The 27,830-nt window shown below is 43.9% G+C and overlaps 1 protein-coding gene across 1 annotated transcript; it reads left to right on the top strand.

The window, feature by feature from the left end:
• Window positions 1-10: 10 nt before the first annotated feature.
• On the top strand, window positions 11-27,556 carry LOC142660640 (uncharacterized). Its single transcript, XM_075837369.1, has 6 exons — window positions 11-130; window positions 20,183-20,280; window positions 20,367-20,445; window positions 20,565-20,662; window positions 22,359-22,467; window positions 25,118-27,556. Exons 1-6 carry the CDS (start codon window positions 46-48, stop codon window positions 26,656-26,658), a joined length of 2,010 nt encoding a protein of 669 aa, XP_075693484.1. The 5' UTR covers window positions 11-45; the 3' UTR covers window positions 26,659-27,556.
• The last annotated feature ends 274 nt before the right edge of the window (window positions 27,557-27,830 follow it).

Genomic DNA, 27,830 nt, shown 5'->3' on the forward strand with positions numbered 1-27,830 from the left:
TGTCAGGTTCCTATAAGATGTCAGGATGTCACTGTCTATTTCTCCATGGAGGAGTGGGAGTATCTAGAAGGACACAAGGATCTGTACGAGGAGGTCATGATGGAGAACTACCGGCCGCGCACACCACACGGTAAGAAGAGACCGAGATATTTTGTTTGTTTATTTTTTTGAAGTGTTAATTTCGTCATGTGCAGCATATACACATGTGACTCCTGACCTCCGATCACCTGTTCCTTGCTTTGCTGCAGTGCTGCACTAGGGAATGGTCACAGATTTGTTGTAATAGTTTCCATATAACTGAATGTTGTTTCTGCAGCAGGTGCATGGATTTTTACTAACCACATTCAGATTGTACAACTAATCGCATACATATCTGCCACCGTTTCCATGTGTGAACATTCTCTTATATAACCAGTGACTGATCTGCGCTGCTCTTATAATCTCTACAACATGAGGAGTGTAAAGTTCTACCATGTGGGAACAGCGGACATGACAATCGTGTGAAAAGATGTTCTGCAGGTTCAGTGTGAGATCTACGATTACTGGAGTCTACTATCCTGCACATGGACTTAAAGAGGCTCTGTCACCACATTATAAGTGCCCTATCTTCTACATAAGGAGATCGGCACTATAATGTAGGTGACAGCAGTGCTTTTTATTTAGAAAAACAATCTATTTTAAACCACAATATGAGCGATTTCTTAGCTTTATGCTAATGATTTCTTAATTCCCAAGTGGGCGTTGTACAGAGGAGTGTATGATGCTGACCAATCAGCGTCATACACTTCTCTCCATTCATTTACACTGCACTAGCGATATAGTTAGTGTTTGTATGTGGCTGCACATAGCGATATAACATTACTGCAGTGTCCTGACAATGAATATACATTACCTCCAGCCAGGACGTGATGTCTATTCAGAATCCTGACACTTCTGAATCTTTTCTGTGAGATTCCAGCAATGCGAGCGTAATCTCGTTTGAAATGACAGGTTACATCGTAATCTCGCGAGATTGCTGGAATCTCACAAAGATGCTACAGACATGTCAGTATTCTGAATAAACATCACATCCAGGTTGGTAGTGATGTATATTCTTTATCGGGACACTGCAGTAATGTTAGTGTTTGTGTATGTAACTGCACTTAACGATATAACTATATCGCTAGTGCAGTGTAAATGAATGGAGAGAAGTGCATGACACTGGACAACACTCCTCTGTACAACGCCCACTTGGTCTAAAGTAAAACACGCCCAGTTGGGCATTAAGAAACTCATTCGCTTAAATCTAAAAATCGCTCATAAAGTGGTTTAAAATAGATCGTTTTTCTAAATAAAAAGCATTACTGTCACCTACATTACAGCGCCGATCTCCTTATATAGGAGATAGGGCACTTATAATGTGGTGACGGGGCCTCTTTAACCCCTTCCCTCTTTTGACCTTCCTGACAGCCTCATTTTTCAAATCTGACATGTTTCAATTTATGTGGTAATAACTTCTGAATGCTTTTACCTATCCAAGCGATTCTGAGATTGTTTTCTCGTGACACATTGGACTTGGATACTGGCAAAATTTGCTCGAAACATTTAGTATTTAATTGTGAAAAATACCAAAATTTAGCGAAAAATTTAGCATTTTTCTAAATTTAAATGTATCTACTTGTAAGACAGATAGTTATACCACACAAAATAGCTGCTAAGTAACATCCCCCATATGTCTACTTTAGATTGGCATAGTTTTTTTTTTTGAACATCCTTTTATTTTTCTAGGACGTTACAAGGCTTAGGTCTCATGCGCACAACCGTAGCCATGTATGTGCACGGCCGTGATTTTTGGGTCGGACGGCTGCAGAGTGTCATCCGTGGGCCGCCCGCAAATCGCGGGCTGTGCACATGGCCATGTGCATTAATTTCTATGAGCCTGGACTGCAGAACACGGCTGTAATAAGACATGTCAGTTCTTTCTGCGGTCCAGGCCCTGGGCCATGCACGGACCCTGGAAACCACGATTTTTCGGGGGAATTGTGGCCGCAAAAGCACGTTCGTGTGCATGGGGCCTAAGAACTTTAGCAGAAATTTCTCACGTTTTCAAGAAAATTTAGAAAGGCTATTTCTTCAGGGACTGGTTCAGTTGTGAGGTGGCTTTGAGGGCCTTATACAGTGAAGCAAATAAGTATTTGATCCCTTGCTGATTTTGTAAGTTTGCCCACTGTCAAAGACATGAACAGTCTAGAATTTTTAGGCTAGTTTAATTTTACCAGTGAGAGATAGATTATATTAAAAAAAAAAAAGAAAATCAGTCAAACTTATATTTATTTATTTGCATTGTGCACAGAGAAATAAGTATTTGATCCCCTACCAACCATTAAGAGTTCAGCCTCCTTCAGACCAGTTACACACTCCAAATCAACTTGGTGCCTGCATTAAAGACAGCTGTCTTACATGGTCACCTCTATAAAAGACTCCTGTCCACAGACTCAATTAATCAGTCTGACTCTAACCACTACAACATGGGCAAGACCAAAGAGCATTCTAAGGATGTCAGGGACAAGATCATAGACCTGTACAAGGCTGGAATGGGCTACAAAACCATAAGTAAGACGCTGGGTGAGAAGGAGACAACTGTCAATCGACATCGATCTGGGGCTCCATGCAAAATCTCACCTCGTGGGGTATCCTTGATCCTGAGGAAGGTGAGAGCTCAGCCGAAAACTACACGGGGGGAACTTGTTAATGATCTCAAGGCAGCTGGGACCACAGTCACCAAGAAAACCATTGGTAACACATTACGCCGTAATGGATTAAAATCCTGCAGTGCCTGCAAGGTCCCCCTGCTCAAGAAGACACCTGTACAGGCCCGTCTCAAGTTTGCAAATGAACATCTGGATGATTCTGAGAGTTATTGGGAGAAGGTGCTGTGGTCAGATGAGACTAAAATTGAGCTCTTTGGCATAAACTCAACTCGCCGTGTTTGGAGGAAGAGAAATGCTGCCTATGACCCAAAGAACACCGTCCCCACTGTCAAGCATGGAGGTGGAAACATTATGTTTTGGGGGTGTTTCTCTGCTAAGGGCACAGGACTACTTCACCGCATCAATGGGAGAATGGATGGAGCCATGTACCGTCAAATCCTGAGTGACAACCTCCTTCCCTCCACCAGGACATTAAAAATGGCTCGTGGCTGGGTCTTCCAGCACGACAATGACCCGAAACATACAGCCAAGGCCACAAAGGAGTGGCTCAAAAAGAAGCACATTAATGTCATGGAGTGACCTAGCCAGTCTCCAGACCTTAATCCCATCGAAAACTTATGGAGGGAGCTGAAGATCCGAGTTGCCAAGCGACAGCCTCGAAATCTTAATGATTTACAGATGATCTGCAAAGAGGAGTGGGCCAAAATTCCATCTAACGTGTGCAAACCTCATCATCAAATACAAAAAACACGTCTGACTGCTGTGCTTGCCAACAAGGGTTTTGCCACCAAGTATTAAGACTTGTTTGCCAAAGGGATCAAATACTTATTCCTCTGTGCACAATGCAAATAAATATATATAATTTTGACAATGTGATTTTTTTCCGTATTTTTTTTTAATATATAATCTATCTCTCACTGGTAAAATTAACCTAGCCTAAAAATTCTAGACTGTTCATGTCTTTGACAGTGGGCAAACTTACAAAATCAGCACGGGATCAAATACTTATTTCCTTCACTGTATATTAGAAACCCCCAATAAGTCACGCCATTTTAAAAGCTGCACTCCTCAAAGTATTCAAACAGCATTTAGAAAGTTTCTTAACACTTCGGCGGGATTCACACGACAGGGTTGCCCGGCCGGGTGCCAGCCGTTCATAAATCGGCTGGCACCCGGCTGCATTAGGAATAATAGACCCCTAATGGGGCTATTCACACAACCGATTTTTTGACGGGGCCGGGTAATACACGGCCATCACCGGAATGTGTCCCGAGTGATGGCCGGGTCTGCCGTTGCTCGCGCACACTCTCTCCTCCTCCTCACAGTGCAGAGTGCATGGGAGGAGGAGGAGGAGGGTCTTTTTTTGCTCCCTGTAGGAGTCGGAATCCCCAATGTCCCGGCCGGGGACTTGGGATTCCGCTACAGGAGAAGTGCATGACTACACTGTCCATATATGGACACAGCGAAGTCACGCACTTCTGCAGCGGAATCCCCGACTCTATGGCCGGGGATGCCGCTACAGGAGAAGTGAGTGACTACACTGTCCATATATGGACACAGCGAAGTCACGCATTTCTGCAGCGGAATCCCCGACTCTATGGCCGGGGATTCCGCTACAGGAGAAGTGAGTGACTACACTGTCCATAAATGGACACAGTGACGTCACTCACTTCTGAAGCGGAATTCCCGACCTGTGGCAGGGAATTCCTCTTCAGGAGAAGTCAGTGACTGCACTGTCCATATATGGACATTGAAGTCAGTGACTTCTCCTGGAAGGAGGGGGGAGGGATGGGTGCAACCTACAGGGGACTTGGTGGCATCACCTACAGGGGACTTGGTGGCATCACCTACAGGGGACTTGGTGGCATCACCTACAGGGGACTTGGTGGCATCACCTACAGGGGGCTGGGTGGCATCACCTACAGGGGGCTGGGTGGGTGGCATCGCCTGCAGGGGGCTGTGTGGCATCGCCTGCAGGGGGCTGTGTGGCATCGCCTACAGGGGGCTGTGTGGCATCGCCTACAGGGGGCTAGGGGGCATTACCTACCAGGGGGGCTGTGACATTATCTACAAAGGGCTGTGTGTGGCAACAAATTTAAATGAAATTCATCCGATTTTAAAACGGAGAGGGAAAAAAACTGATGCAAATCGGGTCCAAATCGGCCGGTAAAAACGGCAACTTGGCCCGGAACGGAATCGGAACGGAAGCAAACCGGCCGGGAAAATCGGCCGATTTTCCCGGCCGACACTCTGACCCGGTCGTGTGAATGAGGCCTTAAGGCGTTTCACAAGAATTAAAGCAAAGTGGAGGTGAAATTTACAAATTTCATTTATTTAATTTTTTTTGTAGACATTGATTTTTAATCTTTTTTTTGTTTTTTTGTAACCCAAAAGCTTTTACCAGAAAAACGTAACTCCAATATTTATTTCCCAGATTGTGCAGTTTTTAGAAACATCCCACATGTGGCCCTAGTGTGCTACTGGACTGAAGCAAAGGAGCACTTATTAGAGTATATTTTAGGCACCATGTCCGGTTTGAAGAGGTCTTTCGGTGCCAAAACAGTGGAAATCCCCAAAAGGGACCCCATTTGGGAAACTACACTCCTCAAGGAATTTATCTAGGGGTATAGTTAGCATTTTGACTCCACAGGTTTTTTTTGCAAAGATTACTGGAAGTGGGCTGTGAAATTGAAAATCTACATTTTTCAAATAAAATGTAGGTTTAGCTAATTTTATTTTTTCATTTTCTCAAGGACTAAAGGAGAAAAAGCACCACAACATTTGTAAAGCAATTTCTCCCGAGTAAAACAATACCCCACATGTGGTCATAAACGGCTGTTTGGACACACGGCAGGGCTCAGAAGGGAAGGAGCACCATTTGACTTTCGAAGCTCAAATTTAGTAGGATTGCTTTGCGGAGGCCATGTCGCATTTGCAAAGCCACTGAGGGGACAAAACAGTGGAAACCCCCACAGTTGACCCCATTTTGGAAACTACACCCCTTGAGGAAATTATTTAAGGGTATAGTGAGCATCTTGACCCCCACAGGTGTTTTGCAGAAATTGCAAGTAGGCCGTAATAATGAAAATCGACATTTTATTTTTTTCAAAAAAAATGTTGAAATGAAAAAATTTGCTAAACCTACAAGAACTAAAGGAGAAAAAGCACCACAAGATTTGTAAAGCAATTTCTCCCGAGTAAAACAGTACCCCATATGTGGTCATAAATGACTGTTTAGACATACGGTAGGGCTCAGAAGGGAAGGAGCGCCATTTGGATTTTGGAAGGGTTTCTGCGCGCCATGTCACATTTGCTGAGCCCCTATAGTACTAGTTTAGTGGAAACACCACAAAGTTTACTCCATTTGGGAAACTACACCCTTTGAGGAATGATCTAGGGGTATAGTGAGAATTTTAACCCCAAAGGTTTTTTGCTGAATTAAATAGAATTAAGCCGTAAAAATGAGAAAAAATAATAATAATTTCCCCAATAAGATGTAGATTTAGATAAACATTTTTCATTTTCACAAAGAATAAAGTAGAAAAAGTACCACAACATTTGTAAAGCAATTTCTCCCAAGTACAGTAACACCCCATATGTGGTCATAAACGGCTGTTTACATATATGGGAGGGTTCAGAAGAAAAGGAGTGGTATTTGACTTTTGGAGCGTAGGTTTTGCACGAATGGTTTGTGGACACCACGTTGCATTCGTAAAACACCTGATGTACCAAAAAAAGTTACCCCATTTTAGAAACTCCACCCTAAAGACATTTATCAAGGGGTGTAGTGAGAATTTAGTCCCCAAAGGTGTTTTTCAGAAATTAATACGCAGTGGATGATGCAAAGTGAAAATTGCAATTTTTCCACTGATATGCTTATTCACCGAACAATATGTTGTGCCCAGCTTGTGCCACTGGAGAATCTTACCCCATAAATCGTTAAGCGGATTCTCCCGGGGTATGCTAATGCCTTACTTGTGGACGTAAGCTGCTGTTTGGGCACACTGTAGGGCTAAGAATGGAAGGAGCGCCATTTGGAGCATGGATTTTGATTAGCAGTAGTTTTGTTTGAGTATTACTGGTATTTCAGTTTATAGTTTGGGGGGGTTTAAGTAAGCTGTGCGGAGTACATCAGGGTATATGTAATCTGGGCGGAGTACCTCAGGGTATATGTAAGCTGGGCGGAGTACCTCAGGGTATATGTAAGCTGGGCGGAGTACCTCAGGGTATATGTAAGCTGGGCGGAGTATCTCAGGGTATATGTAAGTTGGGCGGAGTACCTCAGGGTATAATGGGGTAAATAATACAATAATCCATATATGTGCGTTACGCTGTGAAGAGATCCTTTATAAACAGGCCAGTGTCGCACTGATAAACTATTTTCTTTCTTATCCCTCTTTTGTAACACTCTGCACCATTTGGGGACTTTTTTCCTCCTTTGTAGTTTGGGAAGTTTTGCTGGGAAAGTGTTGCCGTGGCATAATAGGGACGCCCTCGCTTCCAGCGGATGTGCTATGACCCTTCCCTTTCTGGCTCCTAAATACTATCGCCCTGAAACTGAAGGAATGTTCCCCTCCGGCCTGCACATCATCACCGCATTACTAGTGCCATAACTTTTTTATTTTTCGGTTGATGGAGCTGTGTGCGGGCTCGTTTTTTGTGAGACAAGCTGTAGATTTTATTGGTATTATTTTGGGACACATGACTTTTTGATCACTTTTTATTTCATTTTTTGGAAGAGGAAATTACCAAAAACAAGCGGTTCTGGAATAGCTTTTTCGGCATTCATAGTGCGCCATAAATTACATGTTAACTTTATTCTGCGGGTCGATACGATTATGGCAATATCAAATTTACATAGTTTATTTAATGTATTCCAGCTTTTGCACAATAAAATCACTTTTACAATAAAAATCATTTTTTTTCAGTGTTGCCATATTCTAAGACCCATAACTTTTTTGTTTTTGCGTGGTCAAAGCTGTGTCAGGGTTTTTGTTTGTTTTTTTTGCGGGAGGGGTCATCGTTTTTATTGGTACTATTTTGGACTAAATGTGACTCTTTGATTACTTTTTATACTGTTTTTTTTTTTTTTGAGAGGGGATGTGACCTAAAAACGGATTCTGGCGTGTGTTTTTTTTTTTTTGTCATTCACCATGCGGTATAAATTACATAATACTTTTATAGTTTGGGCCGTTATGGACGCCACGATACCATTACGATAATTTTTGTTGTGTTTTTTTTTTGTTAGTTTTTTTTACGTTTTTTTCCCAATAATGAAAGACTAAGGCCTCATGCACACGACTGTAGCCATGTGCACGCCTGTGATTTTCGGGTCGGCCGGCAGCGGAATGTCAGCCGCAAGCCACCCGCAAATTGCGGGCAATGCACATGGCTGCAGCCGTTATTTTAAATGAGCCCGGACCGCAGAAGACGGCCGTAATAAGACATGTCCGTTCTTTCTGCGGTGCGGGCTCCCGGGCCATGCACAGACCGTAAAAACTACGGTCGTGTGCATGGGGCCGCAATTCTCCCGTGGATTTCCGGGGGAATTGCGGCCGCAAAAGCACGTTCGTGTGTATGGGGCCTTATTATGAGGCAAAAAGGCAGTTTGGGTTTTGTTTTTTTTTACTTGAAACTTTTTTTACATTTCTATTCACTATATACCCAGCTCGGTACCCCACTCCTTTTTTTTTTTTTTTTTCTTTTTTTAGCTTGTCCCACTAGGGGACTTAAAGGCCTGATGCCCCGTTCGCTTTTCTAATACACTACCCTACATATGTAGGGCGGTGTATTAGAGCTGTCAGTTGTTCACGGAGGCGGGTCCTCAACGGCTTCCGTACAAGGCAGACACGGAAGCCATTATTTGGCCTCCGGTTGCCATAGCAACCCAGCGATTGGGTTGCCGGTCGGGTAAAAACCCCTAAGATGCTGTGCTGTCTATTGAACGCAGCATCTGAGGGGCTAATCGGCCGGATCGGAGAATAGGTCGGGTCCTGGCCGTTACAGGAGGGTGCCAGCCTATAATACAGCTGTCACCCCGCGCTGATGGTGTGGGCTCCGCTTCTGAGCATGTACCATCAGCGCGACGTAACTGTACTGCGGTTTGCGGGAACCCCTTCCCGACAGCGCCGTATATATACGGTGGATGTCGGGAAGGGGTTAAAAAAAAATATTATTCTTGTAAGTGCAGAATTGTTTAAGTCAGAAAAAACAGTAAAATAATTCCCCCCCCCCCCCCTCTGCATTCTATTGAACGTACCTTTATTTTTCACGATTGTAGTCGTGTGAGGTCTTGTTTTCTGCAGGGCGAGCTGCAGATTTTGGAAGATCATGCAGGGAGAAAAAACTTGCGACTCCTGAGTATTCCAGAGAAATCGGAAGGTAGTGATATTAGGGATTTTATTACTAAATGGCTACAGGAAGTTCTGGATTAGAACACTTTTTAAAAAAAAAAAAAAAAAATCTTTTTGATTGAACGTGCTCATAGAGTCACAACAGGTCCCCCAATAGCGATGTTTCTTCCTAGACTGCTCAAACTACTGGCTTTTGAGGATCGGGAGAAGATACTCAGGAACACGTGAGTTAAATGGACACTGATGTTTAATTCAGAAAGAATTGCTATCTACCCGGACTTCTCATGGGAAACACAGAAAATAAGTAAATTTGTTCTGGTCAAAAAAAGACTAGAGCAAAATCGGATCAAGTACTCCATGCTGTATCCTGCAAAGATGCCTATTGTCTGGGAAGGAACTGTAAAGTTCTTTAATGTGCATGACGATATTCATAGTTGGATGGACAGTTTACCTCTTAAATTGAAACACTTTGAGGCAAAATTAGATATCCATGTTCTCAGAATAAAATGAAGAGGGGGAGGAGTGGGGTGGCAGGGCTGGGGGTAATGACCATGGGGGAAATGAAAACTGACGTAGACAAGGGAGTATGTTCTGCAGGGTAAAAGGGGGGGGGGACAAAAAAAGAGTGAAAATTCGTATAGGTGTAATGATGGTGGTAAGGAAACAGACAAGTGAGCCCTAATCTACCCGCCACTCAGTCCCTGCCTACTTGCAACGACCCGCCCTAGGCGACGGGGTACAACTGGGCGACGGTCCCTACGCTCAATAAGTGCCCGACAGACAAACAGACAAGGGGCAGTTGCCCACGGCAACACCGTGAGCAACAAGAGTGGTGAACGAGCCGAGTCAAACCAGGAGTGTACGAGGTACCAAACGCAGAGCAGGAGAGTAGTCCGTAAGCCAGGGTCGATATGAAGCAGGGTCAAATGGTTAAAGAAGCTGCAGCAGGGCCAGGAAACAAAACAAGAATCACAAGCAAGGAGGAACAGGAACGGCAGGTATAAATAGACAGAGGGCGGGAGCTAGCTCCATCTGGCCAGGCTGTGATAGGCTCTCCCACTCCTAAGCCTGCCATCCTGAGTGGTGGAAGATGGAGTCAGTCTCCCAGACATAGAAGCAGGTGCAGGCTGATTACCTATGGGCGTGGATACAGACGCTGTGCCTGGCAGATCCTTAACAGTACCCCCCCTTTTATGAGGGGCCACCGGACCCTTTCTAGATGGACCTGGTTTATTGGGGAAACGAAGGTGGAACCTCCTGACCAATACCCCAGCGTGAACATCCCGGGTGGGTACCCAAGTCCTCTCCAATGGACCAGGTACTGGAGGGAGCCTTGGACCATCTTGCTGTCCACAATCCTGGCCACCTCGAATTCTACCCCCTCAGGGGTGAGAACGTTGACAGGAGGTTTCCTCGAGGGAGCCAGGGACGGGGAGCAGCGTTTAAGGAGGGAGGCATGAAACACGTCGTATACTCAAAAAGATGGGGGCAACTCCAGTCGGAAGGAGACAGGATTGAGGACTTCAATGACCTTGTACGGCCCTATAAACCGGGGAGCAAACTTCTTGGACGGGACTTTAAGGCGCAAGTTCTTTGACGATAGCCACACCAGATCCCCGACCATAAACAAGGGGTTAGCAGAACGTCTTCTATCTGCCTGAGTTTTTTGTATGCTCTGGGACGCCTCTAGGTTCTTCTGAACCTGGGCCCAGACTATGCACAGTTCCCGATGAACGACCTCTACCTCGGGATTGTTGGAACTACCAGGTGAAACGGAGGATAACCGTGGATTGAACCCAAAATTACAGAAAAAGGGGGAGACCCCTGACGAGTTACTGACCCGGTTATTAAGGGAAAATTCGGCGAGGGGAATGAATGAGACCCAATCATATTGACAGTCAGAGATGAAACACCTTAAATATTGTTCTAGAGACTGATTAGTCCTCTTGGTTTGGCCATTAGTTTCAGGATGGAAGGCAGAGGAGAAGGACAGATCAATCTCCAACTTTTTACAGAAGGCTCTCCAAAACAAAGAAACAAATTGTACCCCTCTGTCAGAAACAATATTGACAGGGACCCCATGGAGACGCAGGATGTGTTTGACAAACAAGGTAGCTAACGTTTTAGCATTGGGTAGTTTTTTGAGGGGCACAAAGTGGCACATCTTACTGAAGCGGTCTACTACAACCCACACCACCGACTTGCCTTGAGATGGAGGCAAATCGGTGATAAAATCCATGGAGATATGGGTCCAAGGTCTCTGGGGAATGGGCAAAGAACGTAGTAAGCCCGCTGGTTGGGACCTGGGAGTCTTGGACCTAGCGCAAACCTCACAAGCGGCAACGTAGGCCTTAACGTCTTTAGGCAACCCAGGCCACCAATAGTTTCTGGCAATGAGGTGCTTGGTACCCAGGATGCCTGGATGACCAGATAGTGCGGAGTCATGATTTTCCCTAAGTACCCTAAGCCGGAATTGCAGGGGAACAAACAGCTTGTTCTCAGGAAGGTTCCTTGGAGCTGAACCTTGATCAGCAGCAATTTCAGAGCCTAAATCAGAGTCAATAGAGGAAATGATTATACCTGGAGGCAAAATACAAGCAGGATCTTCCTCCGAAGGAGGGCTGGCCATGAAGCTACGCGACAGTGCATCAGCCTTAATATTTTTAGACCCAGCCCTATAGGTAACCAAAAAATCTGGTAAAAAATAATGCCCATCGAGCTTGTCTCGGGTTTAGCCTCCGGGCAGATTCTAGGAAAACCAGATTCTTGTGGTCGGTAAGGACCGTTACCTGGCCCCCTCCAGGAAGTGGCGCCACTCTTCAAATGCCCATTTAATGGCTAAGAGTTCGCGGTTGCCAATATCATAGTTAGACTCAGTGGGCGAAAACTTCCTGGAGAAGTAGGCACAGGGACGGAGATGGGTGAGGGACCTGGTAGCCTGGGACAAGACAGCCCCCACTCCCACCTCGGACGCGTCAACCTCCACGATAAATGGCTCCATTTGGTTGGGCTGAACCAACACCGGGCCGAGATAAAGCACTTCTTAAGGACCTCAAAAGCCTGGACAGCCTCAGGAGGCCAGCGGAGGAGATCAGCACCCTTGCGAGTGAGGTCCGTAAGAGGCTTAGCGATGACCGAGAAGTTAGCAATAAATCTCCTGTAATAATTAGCGAACCCCAAGAAGCACTGTAACGCCTTCAGGGAGGCAGGTTGGACCCATTCCGCCACAGCCTGGACCTTGGCGGGGTCCATGCGGAATTCACGAGGAGTGAGGATTTGACCCAAAAATGGTATCTCCTGCACACCCAAACACACATTTTTCGGTCTTCGCAAACAGTTTGTTTTCCCGAAGGACCTGGAGCACCTTCCTGACATGCTCAATGTGGGAGGACCAGTCCTTGGAAAACACAAGTATGTCATCAAGGTACACTACAAGAAATACCCCCAGGTAATATCTTAAAATCTCATTTATGAAATTCTGGAAGACCGCGGGAGCATTACACAACCCAAAGGGCATGACGAGGTATTCTAAATGACCTTCGGGCGTGTTAAAGGGAATGTGTTGGCAGAAAAACATGTTTTTTTTTAAAAAAATTAAACATTTAGTGTGTGGGTGATTAAACATTGTTCAAATTTTTTTTATTTTTTTCACGAGTCAGGAAATAGGAAATATTATAAATTAATTCTAATTTATAATACTACCCATTTTTGGTCACTAGATGGAGCTATTCCCAAAATTGCAGCATTGCAACATTGGGTTAAAAGCCCTCGCTCTAGTGAGCTCTCAGCATCCCCCCCTCCTTTATCCTGGCTAGTGCCGGGATAAACGAGGGGTTTGAACGGTGTAACCTCCTACACTGTGTGTCGCCATTTTTTGAGCTAACACACAGTGTAGTAGGTTTACATACAGTAGTAAACACACACAAACACGAACATACATTGAAATCTCTTACCTGCTCCTGCCGCCGCGGCTCCCTCCGGCCCGTCCGCTCCGTTTGCTGCCGCTGGTCCAAGTGCACAAATCCGGAAGCCGCGACCGGAAGTAGTAATATTACTGTCCGGCCGCGACTTCCGGTCCACAGGAAAATGGCGCCGGACGGCGCCAATTTAGAATTGGACTGTGTGGGAGCGGCGCATGCGCAGTTCCTACACAGACGCCGTACACTGAAGTCAATGGGACGGGAGCCGTTCGCAGTCCCTATGGGACTGTGGCTGCCGTATTCCATGTCTGTATGTGTCGTTAATCGACACAGACAGAAATGGAACAAAAAATGGCAGCCCCCATAGGGAAGAAAAAGTGTAAAAATAAGAAAAAGTAAAACACAAACACACAAATAAATATAAACGTTTTTAATAAAGCACTAACATCTTGAACATATGAAAATTTTTTGGGGTGATGACACTGTTCCTTTAAACACAGTTTTCCACTCATCCCCCTCTTTGATGCGGATAAGGTTATAAGCCCCCCGTAGATCAAACTTAGAGAACCATTGGGCCCCCTGAACCTGATTGAAGAGATCAGGAATCAAAGGAAGGGGGTACTGGTTCCGTACAGTGACCTTATTCAAGTTCCGGTAGTCGCTGCACGGCCTAAGACCACCATCCTTCTTCCTACGAAGAAGAAGCCAGCACCTACCGGAGACATAGAGGGGCGAATGTAACCCTTGGCCAGGCATTCCTGGATATACTCTCTCATGGCTTCACGTTCGGGACAAGAGAGATTAAATATCCTACCCTTAGGGAGCTTAGCTCCTGGTACCAAATCGATAGCGCAATCGTATTCTCTATGAGGAGGTAACACTTCGGAGGCCTCCTTAGAGAAAACATCAGCGAAGTCCTGAACAAACTCCGGTAGCGTGTTCACCTCCTCAGGGGGAGAAATAGAATTAACAGAAAAACATGACGTCAAGCATTCATTACCCCATTTGGTAAGATCCCCAGTATTCCAGTCAAACGTGGGATTATGCAACTGCAACCAGGGAAGGCCTAAAACCAAATCGGACGATAATCCCTGCATCAACAGTACAGAGCACTGCTCCAAATGCATGGAGCCAACAAGGAGTTCAAAAACAGGGGTATGCTGTGTAAAATAACCATTAGCAAGAGGAGTGGAGTCGATACCCACTACCGGGACAGGTTTCGGCAAATCAATCAAAGGCATAGCTAGAGACATAGCAAATTCCACAGACATGAATTTAGCAGACGACCCTGAATCCACGAAGGCACTGCCGGTAGCAGACCTACCACCAAAAGAGACCTGAAAGGGAAGCAAGATTTTATTACGTTTCATATTTACGTGAAATACCTGTGCGCCCAAGTGACCTCCCCGATGATCACTTAGGCGCGGAAGTTTTCCGGCTGCTTATTCTTACGCCTAGGACAGGTGTTCACTTGATGCTTGTCATCCCCACAATAGAAGCAGAGACCATTCTTCCTGCAGAACTCTCTACGTTCTTGGGGGGACACGGAGGCCCCGAGTTGCATAGGTACCTCCGAGTCTTCCGTGGAAGAACGAAGCAACGGAACCTCGGGAGGCATCATGGGGGGAGTCAGAGGAGAAAACACAAACGTTCACGTTGTCGTTCCCTGAGACGTCGGTCAAGTCGTACCGCTAAAGCCATAACCTGGTCTAGGGAGTCAGAAGAGGGATAGCTAACTAGCAGGTCTTTTCAGGGCGTTCGACAGACCCAACCTAAACTGGCACCTTAAGGCAGGGTCATTCCACCGAGATGCTACGCGCCACTTCCTAAAGCCAGAGCAATACTCCTCAACAGGTCTCTTACCCTGACGTAAGGTCACCAGCTGACTCTCGGCAAAGGCAGTCTTGTCAGTCTCGTCATAAATGAGTCCGAGAGCAGAAAAGAAAAGATCAACGGAGGAAAGTTCAGGGGTGTCAGGAGCCAAGGAGAAGGCCCATTCTTGGGGCCCTTCCTGGAGCCGGGACATAATTATACCCACCCGCTGGCTCTCAGAACCTGAGGAGTGGGGCTTTAAACGAAAATAGAGCCTACAACTCTCCTGAAAGGAGAGAAAAGTCTTCCGGTCCCCTGAGAACCGGTCAGGTAACTTGAGGTGGGGTTCAAGAGGTGAGGTGAGTGGCACTACCATGGTAGCATCAGGTTGGTTGACCCTCTGAGCCAGGGCCTGGACCTGTAGGGAGAGACCCTGCATTTGCTGAACCAGGGTCTCAAGGGGGTCCATAATAATGTGAGGGACCAGGGTAGAGTAGGTATATGGGCTTGTGATTATGTAATGATGGGGGTAAGGAAACAGACAAGTGAGCCCTAATCTACCCGCCACTCAGTCCCTGCCTACTTGTAACGACCCGCCTTAGGCGACGGGGTACAACTGGGCAACGGTCCCTATGCTCAATAAGTGCCCGACAGACAAGGGTACACAGAAGCAAGGGAAAAGGGGCAGTTGCCCACGGCAACACCGCGAGCAACAAGAGTGGTGAACGAGCCGAGTCAAACCAGGAGTGTACGAGGTACCAAACGCAGCGCAGGAGAGTAGTCAGTAAGCCAGGGTCGATATGAAGCAGGGTCAAATGGTTAAAGAAGCTGTAGCAGGGCCAGGAAACAAAACAAGAATCACAAGCAAGGAGGAACAGGAAAGGCAGGTATAAATAGACAGAGGGTGGGAGCTAGCTCCGTCTGGCCAGGCTGTGATAGGCTCTCCCACTCCTAAGCCTGCCATCCTGAGTGGTGGAAGATGGAGTCAGTCTCACAGACATAGAAGCAGGTGCAGGCTGATTACCTATGGGCGTGGATACAGATGCTGTGCCTGGCAGATCCTTAACATAGGGTTTAATATGAGGGGATTGGGATGGGAATGGGGAGCAAAGTTAAATTATTTTTTTTAAATCTGATTAAGATTGTATTATGGAATATAAGAGGGGTGGAAAATAGGATTAGGAGGAGCGCAAATTTTTATCTTTTAAGGGGGCAGAAACCCTCTTTGATCGGCCTACGAGAAACTCCTTTAAGATCCGTAAATCTTGATAGGATACAGAAAAGCTGGATACAGGCTCCATGTCATTCAGTGTTCTCCTCTTTTGCAATGGGAGTGTCAATACTCAAATTGTACTCCTCTACAGATGAGTTGATGTCTCAGAAACTAGACAAAAAGGGACGTTATTTCTTTTTACACTGTGTGATAGATGATATTGAATGTGTAGTAGCAGCTATATATATATATATATATATATATATATATATATATATATATATATACCACCACCCTTTTGAGTATGAGGCGATAGTAGTTAATATATGGTTTTGTTAGGTTAATACATGATCCACAGAGCCAGTGATGACAGGGCAGCTCCAACAAGGTTTGTTGCATCCAACGCTGACAGAAAAGATAGCCTTCCATGCAGGGACAGCACACCTTTCACAAAATAAGGTACAGTCCAGTAGAACTCAATACGTAGCCAATGATGTATAATCCACAGGAAACTCCTCAGAGTGCTGGCCTCCGCTTCATCTCTCATTAAAGTCTTCATCCAGAAAACTCTCCATCCTCCCCAGGTCAAGCCCTTATATGCCCCTCAGGGAGAGGGACATCTTGGCCGTTTCTTGTTACCGTGATTTGTTATAATAATGACTTTAGTTTGTATTTCTACTGTCTGTATGTGAATTGTGGTATTTTGTATATTGCCCAACTATTGTCTGCCACAGCCAGGATGAGATCACAGTGGGGAGGGGTTAATTGAATCTGCTACATTTGCTCGTCTCCACCTGAGCTGAGTGATGGTGGTGCCTCCTGATTATCCCCTGTGGAGATTGGACAATGAGGACACTTTGTCTTGTGGACTGCACCTCTGACTCATCTGATTGTCCATATGCTGGAGACACTACCTGTGGTACCTGATTACAGAACAAATTCCCCTCTGCTGAGGTGGACCCATCTGTCTGCGCAAGGAACCTGCGCTTGTAGTCTGGTGCGGTCAAGACGGTGGTGTGAGCCGTCTTTAATGCTGTAAAGGCTTCCTTACAGGCAGGTGCCCACTTCACCATTCTAGGCATGTTTTTGTGGGTCAGGTCATTTAGGGGCCTTGCCAGGTCACTGAAATGAGAAACAAATTTTCGATAATAAATGATGGTCCCCAAAAAGGCCAGTACTTGTTTCTTAGTTTTGGGTAGGCCAGTTTCTAATGGCTTCCACCTTTGGCAGGCTCAGGTCTTGGGGTCCCACCTCCTACTCTGTGCCTCAGAAACTGCACCTCCGCCATCCCCAACTGGCATTTATCAGGGCAAATTGTCAGTCCTGCTGTAAAAATATGGTCCAGAGCTATGCCCAAGTGTTCAAGATGTTCTTTCCATGAGGTGCTGAAAATGGCAATATCATCCAAGTATGCACAGGCAAAGTCCTGACATTGTTCTAACAGCTGGTCTACCAATCTTTGGGATGAAAAATGACCCAGCAACCTTCCAAAGAGGATTCCCAGGAACTCAGAGTCCAAAGGGGGTAATAAACGCAGATCGCTCCCAGTTGTCGTCTTTTAGGGGTATCTGCCAGTACCCCTTGCTTAAGTCTAATGTAGTTACAAATAGAGCACTGGCCAGCCTATCCAATAGATCATCGATCCTGGCCATAGGGTACGCGTCACATTCAGTGGCATCGTTTAGGTCCCGGCAATCTACTCAGAATCTCGTTTTCATCCTTTTTGGGCACCAGTACCACAGGGGAGGCCCAGGGGCTCTGGGATGGCCTAATAATCCCAAGTTGTTTCTTGTCCGCCAGTTCACTCTTGATCATGTCCCGAAAGGCCCCAGGAACCCTGTAAGGAGCCTGCTGGATGGGGCGTTGTCCTAAAGTTTCCACATGGTGGTTGGTGAGAGTTGTCCGTCCGGGGCTGAGGAGAAAGCCGAAGCCCTCGATCCCAGCAAGGCGAGAATATCACCCTTTTGGATATCCAATAGATGGGGTCCCAGGTGCACTTGGTCCAGTGTACCCCCAGCTCGAGCCAGATTTAGAAGGTCCATTTGGGAGTCGTCTCCTTCCTTATCACTAGGGGGATAGCAGATGGTCAAAACAGGCAGGGATCGGTCGTGGTACACTTTCAGCATGTTGATGTGGACAGTCTTTTGTCGCCGGCCACTAGGGTCCATGGAAATGACCTAGTTAGTGTCGCTATTTCGGATAACTCGGTAAGGACCATCCCATGTTGCTTCAAGCTTGTTGGCAGGGGCAGCGATCATCATGAGCACTTGTTGTCCTTCAATAAACTCACGGGTCCTGGCTTTCCTACCATACCAGGTCTCCTGCCGGTACTGGGCCTTTTGCAAGTGTCTTTTAGCCAAGGTAGCTGGTCTGGTAAGGCGGTGACATCTCACCCCCCCCCCCCCGTTTTACTTTAGAAGGGTCAGGGGCTTTGACGGTAGAGCAGTTAGAAAGGGGAAAATCTGTGATAGGCCCATGTTTTTAGCCAATTCCGTGTAGTTCCTCTGGGTGTGTGGCTGTGAAATTTTAAAATATTTACATGGGCTATTTTTCCTTATCATAACTACCTATATGGGTCACTCCAAATATCAATTATGATGGGGCTTGCCTTGATGAATCATATTTCCTTTAAACTCCCCACACACATCAATGACCTTGTTTCTGGTTCCCCGGTTGTCCTACCTTGGACCACTGTTGATGGATACTAACCACTGAATACCATGAACACCCCACAAGTCCTGCCTTTTAGGGAATTCTACAATGTGATGTCTAGACAACTGGATTAAAGCATCTCCAAATGGTAGGAGAGTCATTGTTCCAGGGCGGGCCAGGGCACTTTGTTTTGGTTAGTAGGGAGCTCTTAAATGCCCTCTGCCCCCTACCATTTTCAACTGTATCCGCAATATCTCAGAACGTGCCCTTTAGACTTTTTGATTCAATAAACATTGAATTAAAGGTATTGGGAGAAGTCTCTGATGATATTCTAATTATTTGAGAAGGACTAGTATATCAAAGAGTTAATTTATTTCGGTAATTCAATTCAAAACAGGAAACTCCTATATTATATATATTCATTACACACAGCGTGATCTATTTCCAGCATCTTTTATTTTAATGTTGATGATTATGGCTAACAGTTACTGAAAACCCAAAATTTAGCCTCTCAGAAAATTTGAATATTGGGTAGAAGTCCAAGATTGTAGACTCCTGGTGTGACACTCTAATCAGCTAATCAACACACAACCCCTGCAAAAGTTTCCTAAGCCTTTACAAAGACTGGTCTGCTGCTCAGTGGTACAATGTCCTGTTTGGACCACTGAAAGTAAATTTTGCATTTCATTGGGAAATCAAGGTCCCAGAGTCTGGAGGAAGAGTGGAGAGGCATCAATCCAAGTTGCTTGTGGTCCAGTGTGAAGTTTCCACAGTCAGTGATGGTTTGGGGAGCCATGTCATCTGTTGGTGTTGGTCCACTGTGTTATATCAAGTCCAGAGTCAACCCAGCCGTCTATTAGGAAGTTTTAGAGCACTTCATGCTTCCCTCTGCTGACAAGATTTATGGAGATGCTGATTTCATTTTCCAGCAGGACTTTGCACCTGCCCACACTGCCAAAAGTACCAATACCTGGTTTAATAACCACAGTATCACTGAGCTTGATTGGCCAGCAAACTCACCTGACCTAAACCCCATAGAGAATTTATGGGGTATTGTCCAGAGGAAGATGTGAGACGCCAGACCCAACAATGCAGACGAGCTGAAGGCCGCTATCAAAGCAACCTGGGCTTCCATAGCAGTGCCCCAGGCTGATCGCCTCCATGCCACGCCGCATTGATGCAGTAATTCATGCAAAAGGAGCCCTGGCCAAGTATTGAGGGCATATAGTGTACATACTTTTCAGTAGGCCAACATTTTGGTATTTAAAAATCGTTTTTTAAATTGTGCTTATTTAATATTCCAGTTTTCTGAGGGATTAAATTTTGGGTTTTCATTAACGGTTACCATAATCGTCAACATTAAGAGAAAAAAATGCTGGAAATAGATCACGCTGTGTGTAATTAATCTATATAATATGAGTTTCACTTTTTGAATTGAATTACTGAAATTAACTTTTTGATGATATTCTAATTCATTGAGAAGGACTAGTATAGACAGATCTACAGTAGGTCATGTATTCAGTCACTGTGTGTTTCCTACAGATGGATCCAGTAGGAGAAATCCACCAGAGAGATGTCCCAGTCCTCTGTATTCCCAGGACTGTCCAGAGGAAAATCACAATGTCCCAGAGAATCATCAGGTAGATGGCGCTAAAGTTTCAACAAAATATAAACATAGGGTAATTGAATCCAAGTTTTATTTTACTTTTTTTTCTTGTCTGTTTAGGGAGAAAATCTGATTGATATTAAGGTTCAAGTTATAGATGAAGCAGAAGAGGAGACGGATTTAAGGGCTGATCAGCAGTGTAAGGAGTGGGAGACTTTCATTAGTTGTAAAAGGAAAAACCTGTTTTGAGAGTCCCCTGCATACTACTCCCATCTCATCATCACTAAACAATCTATTCCTTCACTGTGTTTCGTATAGATGGATCCAGTAGGAGAAATCCACCAAAGAGATGTCCCAGTCCTCTGTACTTCCAGGACTGTCCAGCGGAAAATCACAATGTCCCAGAGAATCATCAGGTAGATAAAGCTGAGCCCTATACCAAATCTACTCTGATCAAAAAAATTAAGGGAACACTTGAATCTTTCGTTCATCGAGATTCGAAGCGTGATTGAAGTTTAAAATCTGTACTGATATAATGTGTGTTATTCGTTGAGATCAAAATTACATATAACAATCAATGGAAACCAAAATCATCAACCTATTGGGGGCTGGATTCCAAATCATACCAAAAAACTAAGTAAAAAATTTAAATCACAGACGCATCCAATTTGCATGATTTTTTTTATCACGGCAGCTCTTAATGTGACTCAGTAGTGTGTATGGCCTCCCACCTACCTGTATGCTCACACGACAACGTCTGGGCATGCTCCTGATGTCACGGCTGGATCAGGGCATCAGTGAGCTCCTGGACAGTCTGTGGCGCTACTAGGGCAGCGTCGGATACGCTAATTCATAATGTCCCAGAGGTTCTCAATTGGATTCAGGTATGGGGAATGTGAGGGCCAGTCAATGGTATCAATGCCTTTGTCATCCCTGAACTGCCTACACACTTGGGTTACATGTGGCTGGGCATTGTCCTGCACTAGTATGAGCACAGGGCCCACTGCACCAATATAAGGTCTGACGATTGCTCTGAAGATATAATTCCCGTGACCTTACAGCAGTAAAGGTACCGTTGGCTATCATGTAAAGTTTTGTGTGACCCTCCAAGGATATGCCTCCCTAGACCATCACTCACCCACCACCCGTGCGGTCATGCTGGATCATGTTGCAGGCAGCATAACGTTTACCACAGCATCTCCAGACTCTTTCACGCCAGTCACATGTGCTCGGTGTGAACCTGTAAAGAGATCGAAGTGCTAATGGCTTCCCTGCAAATTCTGGTGTTCTGTGGCAAATGCCAATCGAGCTTCGCTGTGCTGGTCTACGAGCACAGGTCCCACTACGGGATGTCAGGCCCTCATGCCACATTCATGGAGTCTGTTTCTGACAGTTTGGTCAGAAACACACACCAGTAGCCATCTGGAGGTCATTTTTTAGGGCTCTGGCAGTGCTTCTCCTGTTCCTTTTTGTACAAAATATCAGATACTGATCCTGCTGATAGATTGATGCCCTTCTACAGCACTGTCTGGCTCTCCTTGTGTAATGGCCGGTGTCCTCGTTTCTGCTCCATGCTCTTGAGACTGTGCTGGAAGACATCACAAACCACCCTGTGACGGCTCGCATCGATGTGCCATCCTGGAGGAGCTTAACTACCTGTGCAACCTGAATGGGTTGCAGGTACCGCCTCATGCTATCGATAGTGACTAACACTAGGGAAATGGATAACTGTAGAATAATCAGTCAGGAAGGATAAGGATAGAGAAATATTCTGTGGCCACCACCTGCATAACCTTTCCCTTTTTAAGGGTTGTCTTGCTGATGCCTCCAGTGCACCTGTTGACCCTTTCATTTGCACCAAAGCAGGTGAATGGATGCACAGTCACTTATGCTTATAAACTGGACAGATTGGGATCACCGAAATTTCATTGACCAGTTATACTGTGATGTATGTGTTCTCTTAATGTTTTTGAGCAGTGTATATGGGTGTGGATCTTTTTGGTCCTGCAGTCATAGACTTGGTCATAGATTTTGGTGGTTTCTTAAGTTGATCTGTTAGATTCTTCGCGCACTCTGCTGTATTGTAATGAATTGTTACATATGTGAAATCAGGGGGAAGATCTGACTAATGTGGAGGATGAAGAAGAAGAAGAGCGGGTGAGGGGTGATCAACTGTGTAAGAGTCAAGTGCAGGAGGAAATTCCAGGAGGTGTTACCACAGGTAAGTAATGATATTAGAAAGTGAATTGGGAGGTTTGTTCAGGTGGGGTTCCTCCTTTTAGTTCTACATTACAGTAACACTTCAGACAATGTGTTATACATAGTGCAGGACCTGAGGGAGCTGTGACTGCACATAGAAGTTCCTTACAAGGTGTTCTATGAATCCGGTCATGCACTAGGTGTAGCATGAGTTTTTGGGGGCACCAGTTGAAATTAACAGCTGCACTAAGGCTGGGGCTAAAAATATACTTTTTATTGTAGTGCGCGATAAATCGCTACTCCTGGGAATTTATTGTATAACTTGAAAATCTCCTAAAAGCTTCTGACAAGTGTGTGGCTCTGAAATCTCAGCATGTAGTAATTTAGAAATAAACGCTAGCAAATCGGTTGATAATGTTATTGCTTACTACAAAAGTAAGACTAGCTCCAGCCTATTGGATGGCATCGGGAAGACTCAGTTTAACCACTAAAGCACCGCAGTCAATGCTGATGGGGCCTACTTGACACTTCCAGCCTTGACAGCATAAGTGTGGTTTCACACAGTATAATGGAAGAACAAAGTTTGATCCAGCGCTGTTAGAAGTTAAAAAGAAACAATTTCCAAGTTTTAATTATATCCATTGTAAAAACAGGATCGAGGGAAAAGTAGTGATGGTGTCCTGGAATGCAGAGAGTATATTAATGAGGTAGATAGCCTACGCGTTTCGAACGCTGGCTGCGTCCTTAATCATGGCTTTTGTTGTCACACACATGGCCTTTTTTTTGTGGCGTTTTGGCAGCTTTTTTTTATTTTTTTATTTTAGGGGGTGGCAGTTTTTCCTTCGTTTTTTCTTTTTCTGGTGTTTTTCATGTCTGAAAGAAAAGCATATTTCAAATGTATGAATGAAAAAAATGCCAGGAAGATACGTTTGAGAATAAGCCTAAAAAATTTTTCTTATTTTTTTTACAAGCACCAAAAAAAAAAAAAAAAAAAAAACAATGCAAAAAACAAACTGCTAAGGAGCCATTATTGTGAATTCACACTGATTTGTTGCAGACATTTTCTATGACTGTTCCATTTATCTGAATGAGGCAGAAATCCATGCACAGAAACAACCGCATTCACATGTATGGAACTGAGTGCATGTAAGTCCATGGGCAGGAAAGGCTTAAGCATCATTTTTTGAGTCCAAACAAATAAAAATCACATACATTTTGTTGATTTTCTTTGTACTTTGTAATTTATTTGGTTGAATCATTCCAATTCCCCAAATAATAACAGCTGAGAAGAAAGGTCCTCATTATAGTTCTATATTTACTATGTGGCTGGAAGTATTGAGGAACCATTAGAAAATACACCAGGTCCCCATGACAACTCTGCACAGAAGTCACAGGGGGGCATTTTGTTTTCAGGATATTTCTGTAGTACAACCTTAGGCTGCAATATCAAACAATCAGAAGTCCGCTATGATCTACTGTACACCTAATAGCTCTTCTAGAACATGTCTTCTGGTCGATCTCCTTTAAGGGTCTTAAAGAATGTTTTATGGTGGCGATAGAGATGGTTTCTGGTTTTTTTTTCTTCCAGATCTATTATTAGAGTTATCGTATTTCACTTTTATTTATTGCACATACAAAGACATTTCAGTGATGATCACCTGCAGTCAGGGGCCACTTCACTAGTTCCACCTTTTTAGTTCTTGATAGGAGTCTCTTTTTCCCTTAGAACAGCCTCAATTCTTAGTGGAATGATATAACAATGTACTGCAAACCTTTAGCACAGATTCTGATTGATAACCTGACTCGGTCTATCCCACTCCATCCTAAAGATGTTGTATAAGATTGAGATCTGCTGACTGTGCAGGCATTATGCACTTCAGACCACATTGTCCTGTCCATGAATTCAGCCTGAGATGTGTGCTTTGTCTCATTGCACATTATCTTGATAAATGGTAGACTGCGGCCATGATTTTACATGATATAGTTACATCGCATGTCCCGTGAGGCAGGGCTTGAGTTGAATGATATGCACGCTCCTCCTTCCCTTCAGCCACTGTTTGAAACTCTTTCTCTTCATAGGCTGAAGGGCAGGAGGAGCGTTCATATCATTGGGCTCAAACCATTTATTGCTATCATGTAAAGTCTCCTAAACTACTGCACATTACGGACTAAGTAACATACCGCTTGATTCAGTGTCTCACTTTATGCTGCCTTCAGACAGCGCAACATAAATATCTGACAGATCCGCTTTAAGTTTTAGTATTATAGTGATGCCCAATTGGTAGTGAAGTGTTAAATGTGTGGGCAGAAGACATGTCCGAGTGCCAGACATGGTTGTGCTTCTCAAATATTTGAGTTTCATCAAGCCAAGTAATAATGTATGTAATAAAGTGGTGACTGGGTGTAGACCAAAACTTTGGTAAGGCTGGAATCACACATGTAGTTTTTGTGTCAGCGCTTGGTGTTGTTTTTTTTTTTTTGTTTGTTTTTTTGTAGAGCAGGGGTGGATTCATAAAGAATGGCTTATACTTTTCCTTCCTGCTGGATCCACTTCTGGTTTTAGCTTAAAATAACTGCATGTGTGTTTCCATCCTAATAGAAATGTTATAAATTTGTCTACTTTGGTTTGAAAAAAATATTTAAATTACGAAATCTATTTTTGCTTTTAATAGAAAATTCCAGTAAGAACTCAGAGGGAAACTTCATGTTCTCGCTAAATTATAAAGTAGAAGATGAAGATATTATGCAGCAGTCTTCAGGAGAAAACTCCATCACCCTCAATGTACATCCAGGACTTACCATTACAGATCTATCATACAATTCCCCTAATCGTGAGGAATCTTCTCCTGACCCATCACATATTGTTACCACAAGTACAGCTTATAAAGGGGGTCAAAGTTTTCAATGTGGTAAACCATTTACAAAAGGATCAGATCGTTTTACACGCAGACGAAGTTACAGAGGGAAGTATCCATACCCCTGTTCAGAGTGTGGGAAGTGTTTTACAGTCAAATCAAGTCTAGTTATACATGAGAGAATTCACACTGGAGAGAAACCATATTCATGTTCAGAATGTGGGAAGTGCTTTACAGGAAAATCAAACCTTGTTATACATCAGAGAATTCACACAGGAGAGAAACCATATTCATGTTCAGAATGTGGGAAATGTTTTACAAATAAATCCCATCTTGGTAAACATCAGAGAAGTCACACAGGAGAGAAGCCGTATTCATGTTCAGAATGTGGGAAGTGCTTTACAAGAAAATCAAACCTTGTTATACATCAGAGAATTCACACAGGAGAGAAACCATATTCCTGTTCAGAATGTGGGAAGTGCTTTACAGGAAAATCAAACCTTGTTATACATCAGAGAATTCATACAGGAGAGAAACCATATTCATGTTCAGTGTGTGGGAAATGTTTTATAGATAAATCAAACCTTGTTATACATCAGAGAAGTCACACAGGAGGGAAGCCATATTCATGTTCAGTGTGTGGGAAATATTTTAAAGATAAATCAAGTCTTGTTTGCCATGAGAGAATTCACACAGGGGAGAAGCCATATTCATGTTCAGAATGTGGGAAATGTTTTACAAATAAATCCCATCTTGTTACACATCAGAGAATTCACACAGGAGAGAAGCCATATTCATGTTCAGTGTGTGGGAAATATTTTAAAGATAAATCAAGTCTTGTTTGCCATGAGAGAATTCACACAGGGGAGAGGCCATATTCATGTTCAGAATGTGGGAAATGTTTTACAAATAAATCCCATCTTGTTAAACATCATAGAAGTCACACAGGAGGGAAGCCATATTCATGTTCAGTGTGTGGGAAATATTTTAAAGATAAATCAAGTCTTGTTTGCCATGAGAGAATTCACACAGGGGAGAAGCCATATTCATGTTCAGAATGTGGGAAATGTTTTACAAATAAATCCCATCTTGTTACACATCAGAGAATTCACACAGGAGAGAAGCCATATTCATGTTCAGTGTGTGGGAAATGTTTTACAGATAAATCATGTCTTGTTTGCCATGAGAGAATTCACACAGGGGTGAAGCCATATTCATGTTCTGAATGTGGGAAATGCTTTACACAAAAATCAGGTCTTGTTACACATAAGAAAATTCACACAAGGAGCAGCTTTTGTAATGCTCAGACTGTGGGAGATGTTTTATTACTAAAGGCAAACTTTGGGAACATCAGATAAATCACCCACAAAAAAAGGCATTTTGATATTCTATATGTAAGGAAATTACATTTTTATACTCACCAGAGGATTCATACAGAGTAGAAACCACATTCTCATTTGGAATGTTGGAAATGCTATATATAAAAAAAAAATTCTTAATATATCCGTTTTTCAGACATTAAATAGTCAATAAGCGTGTTCATTTGGTTTTTTAAGTGGAATTAGCCTGGATCTGCCAAACACCCAAATTATATTTACTTGAGGTCTCCTGTGCCCGGGATCTATAGAGGAAAAGTATTGTGGATATTTGAAAGTAAAGAATACCTTGTTTACTGTGAGAGCAGAGAAGCTGAAATGTCACCTTGTTTTTTAACGTATATGCACATATAAATTTTTGATCTTAATTCAAACGGTATGAAAATATATTGGTGATGTAATTCAACTAAAAACACTAATTAATTTTGCAATAATATATTAATAGAAAAATTCACAGACTTTTTCTCCACTGAAGGAAATGTCATAAGTATATTTATCACTACCTGAAAGGCCTAAAATTCGATTCAAGTTGTTCAGATTTGGTACAAATGTTTAGAAGATTTGTTAGGGTGGATTCACAAGCGGCAGATTTATAGCAGAAACTTCTGCAATGGAAAATTGTTCCATATATTTGAGTGGGGTTGTTTCTGCAGCATGCACATGGATTCAGCAAGCTCCATTCAGATGAAGGGAACAGTCCCAGACATTTCGGTAATAAATCTGCTGTGTGTGTGACTATCCTTAGACTGGAGACACAAATACAGTTGTTATATTTTCAGTGGTCTTTTTATTGAATAAGTTGTAGACTTACAATATAACAACAAGAGAGCAGCATCAATCATAGTTGGTGTTTCATCAGGTACAGAGTCTGTATCTATAGTATTGCAAAAATAAACTGCATACAAAATAAATTTCTTGTTCATTACATTGGGGGACACAGTCTGTGGGTGCATGCCCCATTTACCGGCAGCCGCGACCACAGCAATCTGAAACGTCGCCGGTGTCTCCTTCCACAGAGATGCTGGCATGCACTACTCTCTCCTCCGGCCAGTACCCGTAGGGTGCACATGCTCGTCCCCGGTCTTAAAGGTTCAGCGCGCACACCAGGAATACCACCCCAAAGCACATCCGAGACTTTAAAAAGAACTTGCCCA

The sequence above is a fragment of the Rhinoderma darwinii genome, chromosome 1 (assembly GCF_050947455.1).
Source record: "Rhinoderma darwinii isolate aRhiDar2 chromosome 1, aRhiDar2.hap1, whole genome shotgun sequence".
Taxonomy (NCBI): Eukaryota; Metazoa; Chordata; class Amphibia; order Anura; family Rhinodermatidae; genus Rhinoderma; species Rhinoderma darwinii.